This window comes from Barbatula barbatula (genome assembly GCF_947034865.1).
Source record: "Barbatula barbatula genome assembly, chromosome: 18".
Lineage (NCBI taxonomy): Eukaryota > Metazoa > Chordata > Actinopteri > Cypriniformes > Nemacheilidae > Barbatula > Barbatula barbatula.
The window spans coordinates 16,520,431-16,536,280 of NC_136781.1; the positions used below are offsets into that span (position 1 = coordinate 16,520,431).

The window sequence follows — 15,850 nt, forward strand, 5'->3', positions numbered from 1 at the left end:
AGATCAATGAAAACGCGATGCATCGCGATAAAAAGACTTTTCGTTTAATGTTCCTGAATAGCTACACACACAAAGAACATTGCTTGGGTGCATTTAGCATTTGTTAAGAAAACTCAGATGTAACCTGCAAACAAAGTATTTTTATTTGGCATATATATACCCATCTAACAAAAAAGGGTCCCCAGAATGGTCACTGCGAACGTCTCCGTGTAGGGTTCTTTAAACGTTAAGGGGACGTCCCCTTTTTGCTGGGTACCACCCAATTGAATAAATATTCCTACAACTTTGTAATGTGTATTTGTTTTATAACTATACCCTAAGCACCCCAGGAGTAATATTCCTGTGATAAGTGTACCGAACATCCGTAAAAACAAGAAAACAAAACCCCAGATAAATGAATTTTTAGTGTTAATTGCAATAAAGCACCACAAGGAAATCACATTTAGTTTCTACATTTAATAAATGAAGCAGTTCCACAACCATCACAAGTAAACAGTCAAAAAATGTAAAAGTAAACATCCCTAAATTACAAAACCAGCGGTCCGTATGCAAACTGAATCCCAATAAACTATTTCCCAGTTTACTAGGCACCTACTTCTCTCACTTATATAGATGTATTCTCATTGGCTCAGTTTGATTGTGGGTAGAAAATGCACGGTAGAGGTGGAATGGCAGATGTGGTCAGGCAGTTTAAAAAATATCTTCTATGTTGTTGGCTAAAAAAGCCTGTGGAATGTAACCGGGTTAGTTCAGTTAAACCAGCGCTTGAATATCTACCACATGAACAATTAGTTTGACTTTCTGTAGAGCAAATGAAACGGAATGTTTAACTGAGCTGATTCTGCCCACAGAACAACGCCGAACTGAACCAATCAGATTCGGCTAAAGTGAATCATGAGTTTATCCAATGTAGATGCGATGGAAGTCGTTGGCACCAAAAGCAGCATTGCATTTCGGGCATTTTCTCTGGCGGGTGTCATACCGCGTTTTCACACACTCGAAGCAAAAAACGTGGAAGCACTTGGTCAAAACAGCGTCCTTTACGCGTGAATTGCAGCACGGACACGTCAACCGGGCCTGTAACAGAAAAAGACACGTGAAGCTATTTTCACGGTAATAAACAGCTGGTGACCCATACAAATAGACAACATCAATGACCTTGTATTCGTTTATTTCCTCATTCAGGATCTCGTCTCCATTGCGAATGTTCTCTGCGGGTTTCTTGGCCTTCTCTATTTTCCTGCGCTGCTTGGATATATCCTCCTAATTAGACAAAAAATAAATCACATATACCAATTTCTGTTTACAGATCTTAGCGTGACAGATTCAAGCCTGTTAAATCTTTGTCGATAGTGTCCTCAGTGTGCACACACCTGTGCCCGCCGGGCATTGAAGGATTCTTTCTCGCGGGAGATGCTGTTTTCGATCACCTCCTCTCGGACAGCAACCAACCTCTGCTGCACCACTTCCAACTGAGCTCGCACATCCTCGGAGAGCGACAATGAATCCTGTGCCTAAAACAGGAAGAAATCAAAAGAACTTTCAGCGCCCTTTGAATTCTCATATTAGGAGTATGTCGTCTTTTTAATACTTTTCATTGGTTAGATATTTGCAAAACATAAAGGGTGTCTAATAATAATGATTTATGGCGAGAAATAAAAAACACAAAATATGGAAAAAAAACAAGGACTGCAGTGATATGTAATGTTTTGCTAATGTGTAATGTAGCTCAATTGTCACTGCATTGGCAACACAAAGGTCATGAGTTCGATCCTCGAGAAACACACTGACCAAATGTATAGATTAAATGCACTGCAAGTTGCTCTGGATAAATGTAAAATAATGTTAATGTTAGGATTAGGGCAATCTAACGATTAATCACCGTATCGTAAAATAATACATATTATGTGTCTGTGTACTGTGGATTGTGCATATTCATTTTGTATTTATAAACACATGTATATATTTCAGAAAAATATAAAGTATAAAAATGACTTAACGTATACACAGAATTTAAATTATTGGTATCTAATATATATATATATATATATATATATATGCGCATGTGAGAGTTTTTTTGTTTATGAATACAAAATGAATATGCAGAATAAACAGACATATATTATGAAAACAAACTTTTATTCTGGATGCGTTTAATGACAGGCCTGGTTAGGATGCTAGCGTATGTAAATTAGAGTTTATTTTCCATTGTAAGTAAGCTTGGTAAAACTGCATGTGTAATTTGTAACATGTAACCGTTTGTAAATATTAGTGTACCTTGCGTTTGTTCATCTCTAATGCCTGTGTACGCAGAGCAAGCTCCCTCTCTGCAGCGCTGATGGTGCCCTGCAGGAGGCGCTCTTTCTCCTCCAACTTTCTCACAACTTGGAGCTGAGCATCAACCTAAACAAAAGAGAGACCTACAGAGTGAACAGTGCAAAGCCTTCCACAATTAAACAATCAGGAAACCTGAAAATTATAATCTGACAAAATAGCGATAGCGTACATATGTTTGCCTTAAAGTGATGGTTCACCCAAAAATATAAATTCTGTCATAATTTACCCGCCCTCTTGTCATTTCAAACCTGTATGACTGTCTTCCGCAAGAAAACTAAAAATATATTTTGAAGAATGTTGTAAACCAGCGCTTGAATTTCACTTGAAATGGTGTCCATACAATAGAAGTTAATGGTGGCCGACACAGTTCGGTTAACAAGTTTCTTCAAAATAGGTCCTTTTGTGTTGTGCGAAAGAAAAATTACAGGAGATGAGTAAATGAAGACAAAGTTTTCATTTTTTAGTCAACAGTCACTTTAAGACAAACCATAAAATTGACAAAACATTTGATCTTAAAAAATAAGCATCATAAAAGGGTCTAACCAACTAACCTGCGTTTTTAGTGTAAGCAACTGGTCGGCCAGCTCCTCCTTCTCCTCCTTGAGGAGTTTGTGGATCTGGTTGGATTTGATGCGCTCACTCATGAGTTTGAAGTTGGCATCGTCCTTCTCTCGGAGCTGCTGCATCAGACGAATGTTCTGCTCTTGCATGTCCTCAAAGGCCTGGCCGGTAACATCCATCTCACTCAGCAGCGCGTCCTCCTCCTGAGGAAAAGAGAGATTCAGAGTTTTCATCTGATGTGTGACATTCTTTACAGGGAGCCTGACAGCACAAACAGATTCAGTGTTGGTACAATTTACAATCAGAGCCACACCTGTTTAGCGAGAGAGAGTTTCTTATTGAGAATATCGATCTGCTCCTCCACCGAACGGATCTTTCTCAGAGCCTCTTCATCGGCCATCTTCTTTCCCTCTCTCCTCTCCCGCTCCTCCAGCTCTCGAACCCTCTGGCGGAGCTCCTCTGCCTGCAAACACACATCAACAAAATACACACGTACATGAACTTGCTTCTGTTGTTAATTATTATGAATAATTATATGAACAAAGACGAAGTCTTGAAAGTGATTATTTAGTAACTACACTAAAAACCTAGTTTTTAGGTATCGATTTATCTGAATGTTAAATTTTGTGTTCCATAACAGGTGACTGTTTCTCATAGATTTTTACTATTATAGGACTATAGCCACACTGCAGCACCCTGATATCACCATAGACATGTATACATAGATGCCACATTCATATATATATATATATATATATATATATATATATATGCTTAACATATTGAGAAATCATGCATCTGATCACATCTACGCACCTCTGACTTCGTCTTCTTCTCCGCTGCCATCAGCTGTACTTTGTCTCGTTGCTCTTTTGGAGCAGAGCGATACATGTCCAGCAACAGCTTCATCTCTCTCTGAGATTCTTGAGCTTTCCTGCATCATCACTGTATCATTACAATCTACTTCACCCTGGTCAATAATGCAATCATTATATCACATTGTGTAGAACTTACTTTAGCTCTGCCCTCATTATTTTCAACTGCTCTATCTCCTTGCGTTTGGGTCCTCCAATCACAGCGCACCGTTCAGCCACTAGGTCTTCAGATTGGCTGCTGCTGCCGGCTTTCTCTCTCTCTTCTTTCACAGCTCCGCCTCCTGGAGCACCCCGTGTCACCCTCTCTTTTTCCCTCTGTTCTTTTTCCTTCTCTTTCTCCTTTTCTTTTTTTTCCTCTTTTTCCTCCTCCTTCACCACGGCCTCCGTTTCTGTACCTGGTTCAGTCTTAACTGTGACACCTGATGAGAAAAAGATTGAAATTCATCAAGTAGGAACCAACACTGAAGGAATAAGTTATCATGAATAATGTAAAGATCTGTACCAGTAGTACTGGGTGTGGCTGAGCCGCTATCTGTCTCCGTCTTCAGTGTGACATCACTCGTCGGAGCTGGTGTACTTGGGGAGGTGGTCTCTTCCTTTACATCCACCTCTGTGCTTGACTGCGACTGCAGCATTGCAGCATTGCCTCTGGCAGCACGGAGCTACAAGAGACCGACGGAAACTTCAGCGAGTGCTCACCTTTAGCCAAAACATCATCTTACTTTTTCACGGTGAAGTTTGTCCTCTCACCTGGTTGAGCTCCTGCTGAGTCTCTCTCAGTCGGAGCTTATATTTAACCACCTCTCCCTTCATCTGCTGGTTATGAGTCTGCAGGGTACTGATCAGGTGTCGCATCTCACGGTTTATAGGACCTAGGACGAGAGACGAAGAAGTTGAATCATTCAAATACTGACCCGAGCAAAAAAAACATCATTAGAAATGGAGGGAGGTTACCTGCTTGTTCATTAGCAGCTAGCGTCTGCTCAAACTCGATCCTTAGCATCTCGTACTCCTTGCGCACCTGTGCCAACGTGTCCTCCAGCTGAATCACTTCAGTACGGACCTTACGCTGCAGTGATACCTCATCATTCTGAAACGCATTAGAGACTATTCATGAAACCCATTGACTAAAACAGTAAGAGAAATTTGCTATACATTTCTATGTTCTGTTGAAAATAAAGGAAAATATTTTGAAGCATGTAGGAAAGCAAACCGTTCTGTGGGCACTTTTGACTACCACTGTCATTTTTCCTAATATGCAAGTCAATGGTGGGCAAGAACTGTTTAATTACAATCATTCTTCCAAATATCTTTCGCTGTGTTCATCAGAACAAAAACATTTATATAGATTTGGAACAACTTGACGGTGAGATGACAGGGGAAATGATATTAGAATTACTATTTTTGGTTGAACTGACCCTTTAACTGTATACATAAAGAACAGTGTTTGCACAGTACAATCTGAATATATTTGTCATTTTTAAAAAGTGTGTTGGGTCTTCAGGACTTCAAACTGGTTGGTTAGCAGGATATTAATGTGCTTTCCAAAAGCGTTAAAGTCAATAGCATTTACCAGCAGTACTGTTCTTTTAGGTATATAACCATAAGCATATATGGATGTGAGGGTCAGTACCTCCATGTGGTCCAGCTGCCGCAGACGGGCGGTCCTGGTGGTATTAAGTCGTGCTTTGGTCTCGTCCAGCTGAGATTTCAGCACTAGAGACTCATTATAGAGCACTGAGAACTGAGACTGAAGACAGCGATACTCTGCGCTCTCTCTGGCCACCTCCTCAGCCCTGGACAACAACTCCACCTGACAGACACACGACATGAAACCATCAATCTGTCTGCAAAGAATCTACAAGCCTAATTCATAAAACAATACTGTAAGGTTAATGTATTTCAGCATTTGTTAATTTAAAAACATAAGCTGCGTGGAGCTCTAACTTTCCAAGTTGAATGTCAGATTTGATCTTGCCATTGCTTGATAAAAATATCTTGCAAGGTCTTGATGTAGATCTAACAAATTAATGCATTTTACCTTCATGTTATTGTTCTCCTGGTAAACCGTCTGCAGGTCTTGTTGGAGTTTCTGGAGTTCACCAAGCCGATTCTCAGCAAGCTCCCTGTTCTCCTCCAGCTCAGTGTTCATCTCCTCAAACTGACGAAGAAAAATATTGTTTATGCATCGATGTTAAGAACAACATTATGTCATACACCTGCTAAACACTATTAACAACATCAAACACTTAGTTAATTATTTCATGTCACTTGTAAAACTTGCTCTCTCTGATTTATGAATATATTATGAAAAAAAAATATATATATATATATATATTTCTAAGGTGGAGAAGATAGAAGTGACAAATGAAGCTTGGGTTTAAATTTTTTCAAAAGTGATTATGGCTTAATCAAAACAAACCAACTGTAGTTTGATTGATATTAATAGGAATGCACAAATGAAAATAACATGATTTTTGAATGTGATTGAGTAAATAAACTCTTCAAATGTTAACAGATGTTGTTTATTGTATCCCCTTGCGAAAAAAGTAAAGATAAATGTTTAGGACAGATATCACAGAATTTTCTACAAATATTTAGCCTTGCTTACTCTGTAAACATTTCTACCGCTGATGCAAACATTTATGTAAGATTTTTTACCTTCCTTTTGTTGATAGTGATAGTTCCACAAACACTGCTTGCTTCCCCACACACTTTGTAGCCTGTACTGTTCACCTGGTTATGATGAAAGAGCACATAAACAAATAAAACCATCAGCCAAATTCCATAACAACAAAAAATATAATGTTGTATCCATTTTCACGTTGACACTTACCCTCTCCAGCACCTCTGCAAGGTGCGTGTTGAGGCGATTTTCTCTTCGTCTGATCTTCTCCATGTCCCACTGGAGCTCCTCTATAAGAGCCTGCAGCTCACTGATTCTGTTATCTGCGCGGTTTGCCGCACGGCCCAACGAACGGGACTAAACACAGATACACACTGTGAGCACTCATTATGACAAACAGATAAACATTCAAGGAATCAAACAACAACCTCGCTGGTCATGTGACTATGCTTCTGCTGGAGACCATCTGTCAGCTGATGGAGACGTTCATTCTCACTAGCCAGAAGGGTGTTGAGCTGGACAGCGACATCCCAGAGACTGCCACCTGACGAAAAATCACACAATAAAATCATTTGTACTGAATGATCTGAAGGCAGATAGTATCAGACAGTATCAGTGTATGCAGGAGAGTGTTGTGATGTATTTGTTGGTGTTCAGAGTCTCTCACCTGCGCCAGACTCCAGGTTCTTCTTCAGCTGATCTACTGTGTTCTTCAGGTTCTCATAGATTTCAACCACACGGTTTGCCTGCTTGCAGCTGGACTCCACCCGCTCCTGTAGCGCCGCCTCTATCTCTTCACTGCTGCTGCTGGCCAGTGTGGCCAGAAATGAACCCGCACCCTCTCCCTGACCTGCACAAAAGAAATAAGTTTATTTCATATCAATTTTCGTACCAGTGGTGAATATGCCTGGCTATGCTGTTCAGTTCTGTATCCCACCTCTGTCTTTTGCTCTCTCCTGATTTGAGTCTCCATCTGGTTCTGGTGTGCCTGGTTTTAAACTCCGCCCTTCAGGAGGTTGGCTTTCCACAGGCTCGCTGCCTGATTGGTCATAGCGACGTGCAATTAACTTCACATTGTCGTCAAACTAGCAAGGTAAGAGAACCACACAGATTGGGATGACTTTTATTTATGCATTTGAAACAACTTTATTTTAAATTAACAACGTCAACTGAATAATTACCTGGTTCCAGTATCTGTTAAGAATCAACAAACTGGCATCATCTGTTGCCTGACGTGTCTCCAACCTCTCGACTCTCTCTCTTAGTTCATCTTCTATCACCTTCATCAACACAACATAAAGGGTTTAAGTGCATGTTTAAGTGTATGAGTGTTTGTGCTATACGTATTTGAGATCTCAGTATGTACCTGTCTTTGGTCTAGGGCATCACCCAACTTTCTGTTTTTTATCTGCAGAGCTTTGATATCCTGTTCCTCCTGAAAGAATGAAATACAGTGCAATTGGATTGGCAGGGGAATAACATCACATCACAAAATAACAGCAATATATGGAGCTTGTTAATCGACGTCACGCCACATTGAATGTTGCGCCATCTTGGGAGGATGGCTGCTTGTGTGTTCAATGCAGTGTTTTGTTTTTCTTGTTTGATAAGGAAATATAACTATGGTTTTGCTGTGTTTAAAACTGCATTCAGGAAAAGCCCCTGGTTCTTTCACTTTTGATCATACAAAACAAGTAACAGTACATACAAAAGAATTAAAGCAGAGCAGTATGATCCACCCAAGATGGCGGCTCCACTGCATCATGCAACATAGTCAGCTTCACATTCTCCATATTACATAAAGAGCTCCAGCAGTCAAGTGACTTTTTCTGTTTACAACGCCATGCTGGCAGGCAAGAACAGCCGGGAGCTGATCTGAAATGAATGGCGCCAGCAAGAGTTTCAAGGCAACAGAGTTCACTGCCCACTTTAATCCGAATAGAACTGTGCATAGTAAAACTTAGATTAAACCTAACAGATCCCTAAAATGCCCCTGGGGTGCTTTTGAAGTGTATCGATAAAGAAACGGATTGCTTAACTGACCTGCAGGATTCTAATATCTACAACTGCCTCATCAAACTTCATCGTCCTACTCCGGAGACTCTTTAAAAGCTTGGAGTTGTAAACGTGATGTGAATTTTGTAAAGGATATTCAACTTTGGAATCTGCCAGCTTTAACCTGCTTTGTCGTCATTGGAAGGGTAAGTCAACTGTGGAAGGGTAGGTCAACTGTGTTGTTACGTAAACGTAATCGACCCAAGCTGTCCTTGTTTGTAGCTAGCATAGATATAACACTGATCTTGCGGGTCAAACATTCCCAAAAAACAATATGACCCTCCATTCAAGCCATTGGTGGTGGTGGGGTTGTGTTTCGGAGCCCACTGCGATTGCACAGCTGGACTAGGTGAGTGCTGCTCTCATGTGTCTTGTTTCGGATTTGGACGCATAACGACAGAGAGGAAGAGATCACGTTAGCGGTGACATGTGTTGGTTAGCACGCTATATTGCAGTTAACCATTTAACAGTCTATCGGGGATTCTGGATCCTTAGAAATATGATTAAATGATCTGCCCTATGCTTTCCCCTGACCGTTCTAGCATCCTGGCGCACAGCAGCTGTCCGGCATGTTAAAATAGTATGATTTGTAAAGTCTAAACAGTCTGGTTTTAAATGATTGTTTGACCACTGTCAATGCCACATAGTTCGGATTGCGTTACGTCAACCTCCGAAGCACTATATTTCTATATATCTATATTCATTAGTGGACAGTAAAAGTCTCACCAAGTTGGAACCTCCACCCAGTTTAATGACGGTTTCTACAGCAGTGGTGCTTCCTCCTGATCCAGTGCTCATACCCTCTCCATCCTCAGCACCCTTCTTCTTCTCTGGAGGAGCACCGAGGGCAACGGAGCCACTGGGGTCACAAGAGCGCTTCTGGCCCGACATCTCTGCGAAAGAAAGACAGACACTGTTCCAGTAAATAAAGTTCAAGCACAGTTACACAAGATTATACAGTGAAACAACACAAACAGAGCTTCTCCAGTCCATGATCAATGAATTGAATTAGTAAAAGCCGAGGAAGAAATATTAATCTAAGTTAACTGTCTTTAACATAGAGAAATGTTTAAGCCATTTTTAATTAATTTAAATGAATACTTTCTAGATTCATGCACAATGCAATTTAATGGTATTTGGATCCTCCATATTTCAAATAAAACCACGGTGGTACGACTGTTGTTTTGTTCTATTTTTGGTAAGTGGACAATTTAACATACACTCATCTCATCTTGTTATACGTTATGGATTTAATGTTATATGTTTAGCGCAAAATTAGCCGGTGAAATTCATAGTTAAAACCGGTCATCTACGGGAGGAATGTAAGTGCGGGTAAACTACTGTAATACAAAAGTGCAATGATAAACTACTATTTCATGCTATTGTGTTAACTTCTTACCGAGTTTTGATATTTACGTTTCTAAGATGAATTTGTGGATGTGCCTATTGATCTTCATCCACCGGCCGAGCGAGATCCCGGAAACACAACGCTCTGCTTCTGCTCCACTGAAACACGCGCTCATGACTGCAGCGCCACCACAGGCCGGGGGGACCAAACGCTTCATGCCATCCAAATAGTGCAGAGGAGTCACACTGTACATAATAAACTCAAAGAATATTGTAAAACATCATATAGAATACGAGGAAACATGTATCATACTGGTTTAATGGATAGAATGTAATGGTTTATATTGTTTATATAACGTATCCTGTGTATACAATAATTTAGTCCGATTTGATTAGTCTATTATTGTGTTTATCTCCCATTTATGTTTCTGTTGAGTGTTTATTGTCTTTGTATGTTTTCTGAAAAGTGAAAACATCAAGGATGATTAATAACATTTTATATTGTAGCTTTTATTCATACAAATGTAGATTTGTTGAAATTGCTCCATGTTCTGTGGCATTTAAACAAATTTGAAGGTTGTATTATATTATATGATTTTTTTTTATTTAGATTTACTTCTATTGATTAGATTTATTTTGTGTTCTGCTGTTTGAATGTATCTGTTAATGTGTCTAACGGTGATAATCCCTGTTTTTACATGAAAATGTTATATAAAGAAAAAACTTTCAAGGATTCAAATAAGGCGCTAGTAGGCTGTCTGCTCTCGGCCATATGCAACCACAGCAGCAGTGCTGAAATGTGGTGGTGGTGACCCTGCCTTATAATGCAGACCTTTACAACATTTACAAACATAATAAATATATTTTACAGTTCTCCTTTACAATACGTTTTACTTAAATGTTCTTTAATTGATGGGTTATTGAAACTTATAATAACAGTTGTGATTAATTTTAGCAAAAGTAACAAACTAAATTCATCACTCTGTGTTATACTGTTTCGGGAAACACGGACACAAATTGACATTTAGCGTACAAAACTCTATATCTGGTTTGAATTGGGTCTTTATTACCGTTTCCTGTGATTCAGTGCACAAGCTTTGGACTCTGTCCCTGCCCGTACCTTTGAGACCATTGCCCTTGAATACAGAGTTTATGTTGTGAAATCGCCCTTTTTCTGTTGCTGTGAAGGGTCTGTGTGTCAGTGCACGTCTTTTGCTCTTTGCATCATCATGCAGTCTGTTTATCAATCAAAGGATTTCATCAGGCCTGGTTTTGTCTGTTCACAATAAATAGATTTCGTTAACCTCTCTTGATGTAATTCTCCAGAGTCAATACAGCGTTTGTGATTGGAATCTTTAAAGCACGCACGCACAGACGAAAGTTTTAGTTTTAAGATAAATAACTCTAGAATGAAAAACTCTAGCTATCGCCATGCAGGTAACAAAACACACCTTTGAAATATTTAATATTTTAATATATTTCATATTGTGTCGCGTGTATGGTATATTGCATAAAAGCGTCAAAGGAATGCTTTATTTCAACCAATGCAGTTCCTTTGAACTTTAATGACACAAATGATTGTGTTAATACATCCCAACACAGTTAATAGAACACTTTGTGCCAACTTATCACACAACCTAATAATACAGCAACAGGTGACCTTTTATGATACTGTGTCCTCCCTGGCCCTCTAAATCAAATAACCTATCAACAACCAGTTTGAATATGCGATAAGATACATATCTGCGTAAGAGATGTGAGTTTTTTCTTATTTGCATTAGTGAACGTAATAGTTTATACAAGTATGTGACACTTCCATTAGAGCAATGCAGAAACTGACAAAAACTATAAAGCAAAAAAGCTTTTTTATCTCAGATTTCATGTTTCAGCCATGGGCTTTTCGTGTATGGATTGACTAAGAACGCTCCATGTTGTAAGACCATTTTAAAAACTTGCAGGTCTTGCATCTCACGGCTGTCCAACTGAAACCTTTGGAGCTTTAAACCCCATTCCGAAGTCCACATAGGCAGATGTTCTCGCACACCCATTTCACATGAAAGCCAATGGCGTTACTGAAGGCTGAGCACGCCTGTTGCGCATCACTTTCGTCCAGCCTCTCAAATAAATACCACTTTGTTCCTTTCATTCCGTCCCACATTACTGCCTAAGTGGGAACAAGCCTTTCAGCTCTATTTTCTTCACTGCACTACCATCGAGAACATTGAAGTAAGAATGGCTGTTCAACTTCTAAACTCTTTTGTTACAATTAGTTAATGTCTTGCATTGTTATTTATAATCTCAGGTTAAAGACGCGATAAACTTTTAGTACATTCCTGTTGAAAGAGCAATTCGTATATAACATTTTAGAAACAATGTGCAATAATGTGTGTTATGCACGCATGGATAATTTAATTGTCAAGATAATATCCATTATCATGAATTTCATGTTCTCTTTTATCGCACCACGGTCGTGGATTATCCGTCGATTTTAGCGCTATCTTGGTTGTGCAATGGTTGGGTAACATTATTGATTTATTGCATGCTAAATGTTTCATGCATTTAACAATTGATTTACGCACAAAGCTTTTGTTTACTGCTAACGCTAGATTTTAGTATCGCAAATAAATGTACAGATGTGCATTAATAGCGTACGCAGCAGCGCAAGACGCGTCGCAGACACTCGCTGGAAGAGTGGAGGAAGTTCTTCAAGTTTGCTAAATGACAGCGAACCCTGAACTTGTTTGTTCAGTGGGAGTAGCAAAAACGAACTTTCTCTGCATTTGGACTAAAGTTCAGCACGTAGGCCAAATATTTACAAATAGAGTGAGGCGTGACACACACAAATTCTGTCAATAGCATATTTTGTTGTTTGCAACATGCACATTTATGCCTTTTTTTCAGCATGACCTACCAGTTTCCATCTCTCTCTCCGGATCAGAAGAAGGAGCTTGCCACAATTGCCCAGCGCATTGTAGCTCCTGGAAAAGGCATCCTTGCTGCAGATGAATCCACAGGTAAAACCACGTGGTTCTTTAGCGAGACACGGGATGAGACGTCTCGCACAATATCATATAAAGCGGCCGATTCAAGTTTTCAGATACTTGGTTATCTTGACTTGAAAGGTCTGATTTTGTAGATGTCAAATCAAGAAGGGTTTTCATAGGTCATTTATATCTTTCTTTCACATTCTAGGGACAATGGCAAACCGTCTTCAGAAGATTCATGTGGAGAACACTGAAGAGAACCGCCGTAGCTTCCGTGACCTCCTCTTCTCTGTAGATGCTTCCATCTCTGAAAGTGTGGGCGGCGTCATCTTTTTCCACGAAACACTGTACCAAAAATCAGACGGCGGGGTTCTTTTTCCAAAAGTCATCAAGGATAAGGGCATCGTAGTTGGCATCAAGGTGAGGCCTCTGTCTGCTTATGTACCCATATGAATGCAGGCTTTTATGTTTGTGGTTCCTCATAGATGGCTTCCAAACGAATTTGCATAGTGCCATTTGTTGAAACCTTATGAGTTTTGACAGTTTAGATCGAAGTGTCAAACTGTGGTTTTGTGTTTTAAGGTGGACAAAGGTACAGCGGGTCTGAATGGAACTGATGGCGAGACAACCACACAGGGTAACTTTTCATTTTCATCGCAACATAATAGTAATCCAGACTGACATTGATCTATACATTTTTGCCTAATCTGTTTCACATAGGTTTGGATGGTTTATCTGAACGCTGTGCCCAATACAAAAAAGATGGTTGTGATTTTGCCAAGTGGCGTTGTGTGCTTAAGATCTCTAAAAGCAACCCCTCTGCCCTTGCCATTGCTGAGAATGCTAATGTTCTAGCCAGATATGCCAGCATTTGCCAACAGGTAACAGAAGAAAATTTGTTATTCCCATATTTTGCATAGGGTATCTTTTTTATTCTTTCTTCAAGGGATATTTCAGGCAAGAAACAAAATTTCCCCATGTTTTACTCACCCTAACTGCATCCTAACTGAATATGACTTTCTTCTCGAAGAATAATGCAGTAGGAGTTATAATTCCACATATCATTTTACTTCCAAGAGGTAGAATGGTAGTGAATTGGCGTCGACTTTTTGAAGCTCCCAAAAGTACATCCACCGATGAAAGAACTGCTCGACGCAAAGGTTTTCTGAAGCAAATTGATGCGTTATCCCTTGGATGCGCGTGAACATGAGGCTTGTTCTTACGGCAAATGACGCAAGCGTATTTTTCCGTTTTGGTCCAGTATGATCCCATCTCCTATGCGCGGGAGCTTTTGTCACCGTCACTTGCCGGAAAAACAAGCCTCATGTTCACACGCATTCGAGGGATAATGGAAGCTAGACATCAACATTAATAGCATTGTTAATATAGATATTTCTCTTAAACGCATCGAGTCGCTTCAGCAGTTCTTTGATCAATGGATGCACTGTTTGGAGCTTCAAAAAGTCGACTCCCACCGCTTGGAAGTAAAATGATACGTGACATTATAACTTCAACTGCACTATTCTTCAAGAAGAAAGTCAAATTCAGTTAGGTTGTCTTGAGGGTGAGTAAAACATGGAAACATATCGCTTTAAGAAACCAAGTTTAGAAAACGTAAACATATTTTTTCTTTAGAATGGTCTGGTGCCAATTGTAGAACCCGAGATCCTTCCAGACGGAGATCATGATCTGCAAAGATGCCAGTACGTTACTGAGAAGGTACGTTTGCACCTTGATAAAACAACAAAATGCATAGAAAAGCCAGTTTAACCCCTTCATTGGTTAACTCCTAACATATCACCTCCAAGGTCCTGGCAGCTGTATACAAGGCACTCTCTGACCACCATGTGTATCTGGAGGGCACTCTCCTCAAACCAAACATGGTTATGGCTGGACACTCCTGCACCAAAAAGTATACTCCACAGGAGGTCGCCATGGCAACAGTAACTGCTCTCGGACGCACTGTGCCAGCTGCTGTACCAGGTTAGACAATCCTCCCCTGGAACTTATAGGATGGTCTCCATTTGAATGCTCTTTTTTGCTAACATCCTTCTTTTGCTTCTCAGGCATATGCTTCCTTTCTGGTGGCCAAAGCGAGGAAGAGGCCTCTCTGAATCTGAATGCGATTAACCAGACCCCTCTGCCCAAACCCTGGAAACTGACATTCTCATATGGCCGTGCTCTTCAGGCTTCAGCTCTTGCTGCCTGGAAGGGCCAAGCAGCAAACAAGAAGGCTGCACAGGAGGCCTTCGTCACACGTGCCAAGGTGACTCGTCAAATTTCGTTGAAAACTTTACATTTATTTTCTTTGTGTTGTTAGTACACAGTATATTAGGTGAAATATTGTATATATTTACAATGGAGTGTTGTTTCCTTTCAGACCAATGGTCTGGCATCAAAAGGCGAATACAAACCATCCGGCCAGACTGGCCAAGCATCGACACAGTCTCTCTTTACTGCAAGCTACGTCTACTAAACTGAACAACAAATCAACATGCCAGCACTGTGGACAATTTACATGCAAAATTTGTATGCAAAGATTCCAGATGTATTCACGATGACACTGCCTTGATGTGATCTATACATGCAGCTCCTACCAAAGATTTCTATAATTATGACTAGATTTAAACAACCCTGACCTGGCATCGGTTTTTATGCATATGCATATTTTTGAATAAATGATAAATAATGCTTGAGTTGAAATTTGTTTAATACTGTTTTGTTAAAAATGATAAAAGTTTAAGTTAAGTTTGGTCAAACACTTACTTTAAGCACAGGACAGCAAACACAAGGGCATTAAATTGGGAAAACAAAATCGCCGTGGGGTGTTGAGAATGAAAAAATCCCCCAAAATGTACCAAACAAACAAAAAACAGAAAACTAGATTGAGGGCTTGCTGGAAGTACTGTTACACTCTCGCTGACTTTGTTAACAAGCACTGCATGTGAGTCTGGGCTCCCCAGCTCATCCACAGGTCAGTATCATTGTAGGTTTTATACTTTTAACATGAGCAACATTACCATAATTCTCAATTGTAATTATCATATACATATATTCTTCAACAA

The 15,850-nt window shown here is 39.9% G+C and overlaps 2 protein-coding genes across 2 annotated transcripts; one reads left to right on the plus strand and one right to left on the minus strand.

Annotated features, from left to right (window-relative positions):
* Positions 1 to 24: 24 nt before the first annotated feature.
* rnf20 (ring finger protein 20, E3 ubiquitin protein ligase) lies at positions 25 to 10,002 on the minus strand. The gene is made up of 22 exons (XM_079479715.1): positions 9,854 to 10,002; positions 9,181 to 9,347; positions 7,766 to 7,834; positions 7,581 to 7,679; positions 7,337 to 7,484; positions 7,067 to 7,249; positions 6,828 to 6,943; positions 6,610 to 6,756; positions 6,435 to 6,509; positions 5,815 to 5,934; positions 5,407 to 5,586; positions 4,728 to 4,863; positions 4,524 to 4,645; positions 4,276 to 4,435; positions 3,913 to 4,192; positions 3,715 to 3,832; positions 3,212 to 3,361; positions 2,889 to 3,101; positions 2,278 to 2,403; positions 1,374 to 1,514; positions 1,159 to 1,263; positions 25 to 1,077 (listed from the first exon to the last, which is right to left on the minus strand). The coding sequence occupies exons 2-22, from the start codon at positions 9,343 to 9,345 to the stop codon at positions 901 to 903; spliced, it is 3,030 nt and encodes a 1,009-aa protein (XP_079335841.1). The 5' UTR covers positions 9,346 to 9,347; positions 9,854 to 10,002; the 3' UTR covers positions 25 to 900.
* A 967-nt stretch (positions 10,003 to 10,969) lies between these two features.
* aldob (aldolase b, fructose-bisphosphate) lies at positions 10,970 to 15,476 on the plus strand. Its single transcript, XM_079479695.1, has 9 exons — positions 10,970 to 12,027; positions 12,703 to 12,815; positions 12,994 to 13,205; positions 13,368 to 13,422; positions 13,506 to 13,666; positions 14,421 to 14,504; positions 14,594 to 14,768; positions 14,852 to 15,051; positions 15,166 to 15,476. Exons 2-9 carry the CDS (start codon positions 12,704 to 12,706, stop codon positions 15,259 to 15,261), a joined length of 1,095 nt encoding a protein of 364 aa, XP_079335821.1. The 5' UTR covers positions 10,970 to 12,027; position 12,703; the 3' UTR covers positions 15,262 to 15,476.
* The last annotated feature ends 374 nt before the right edge of the window (positions 15,477 to 15,850 follow it).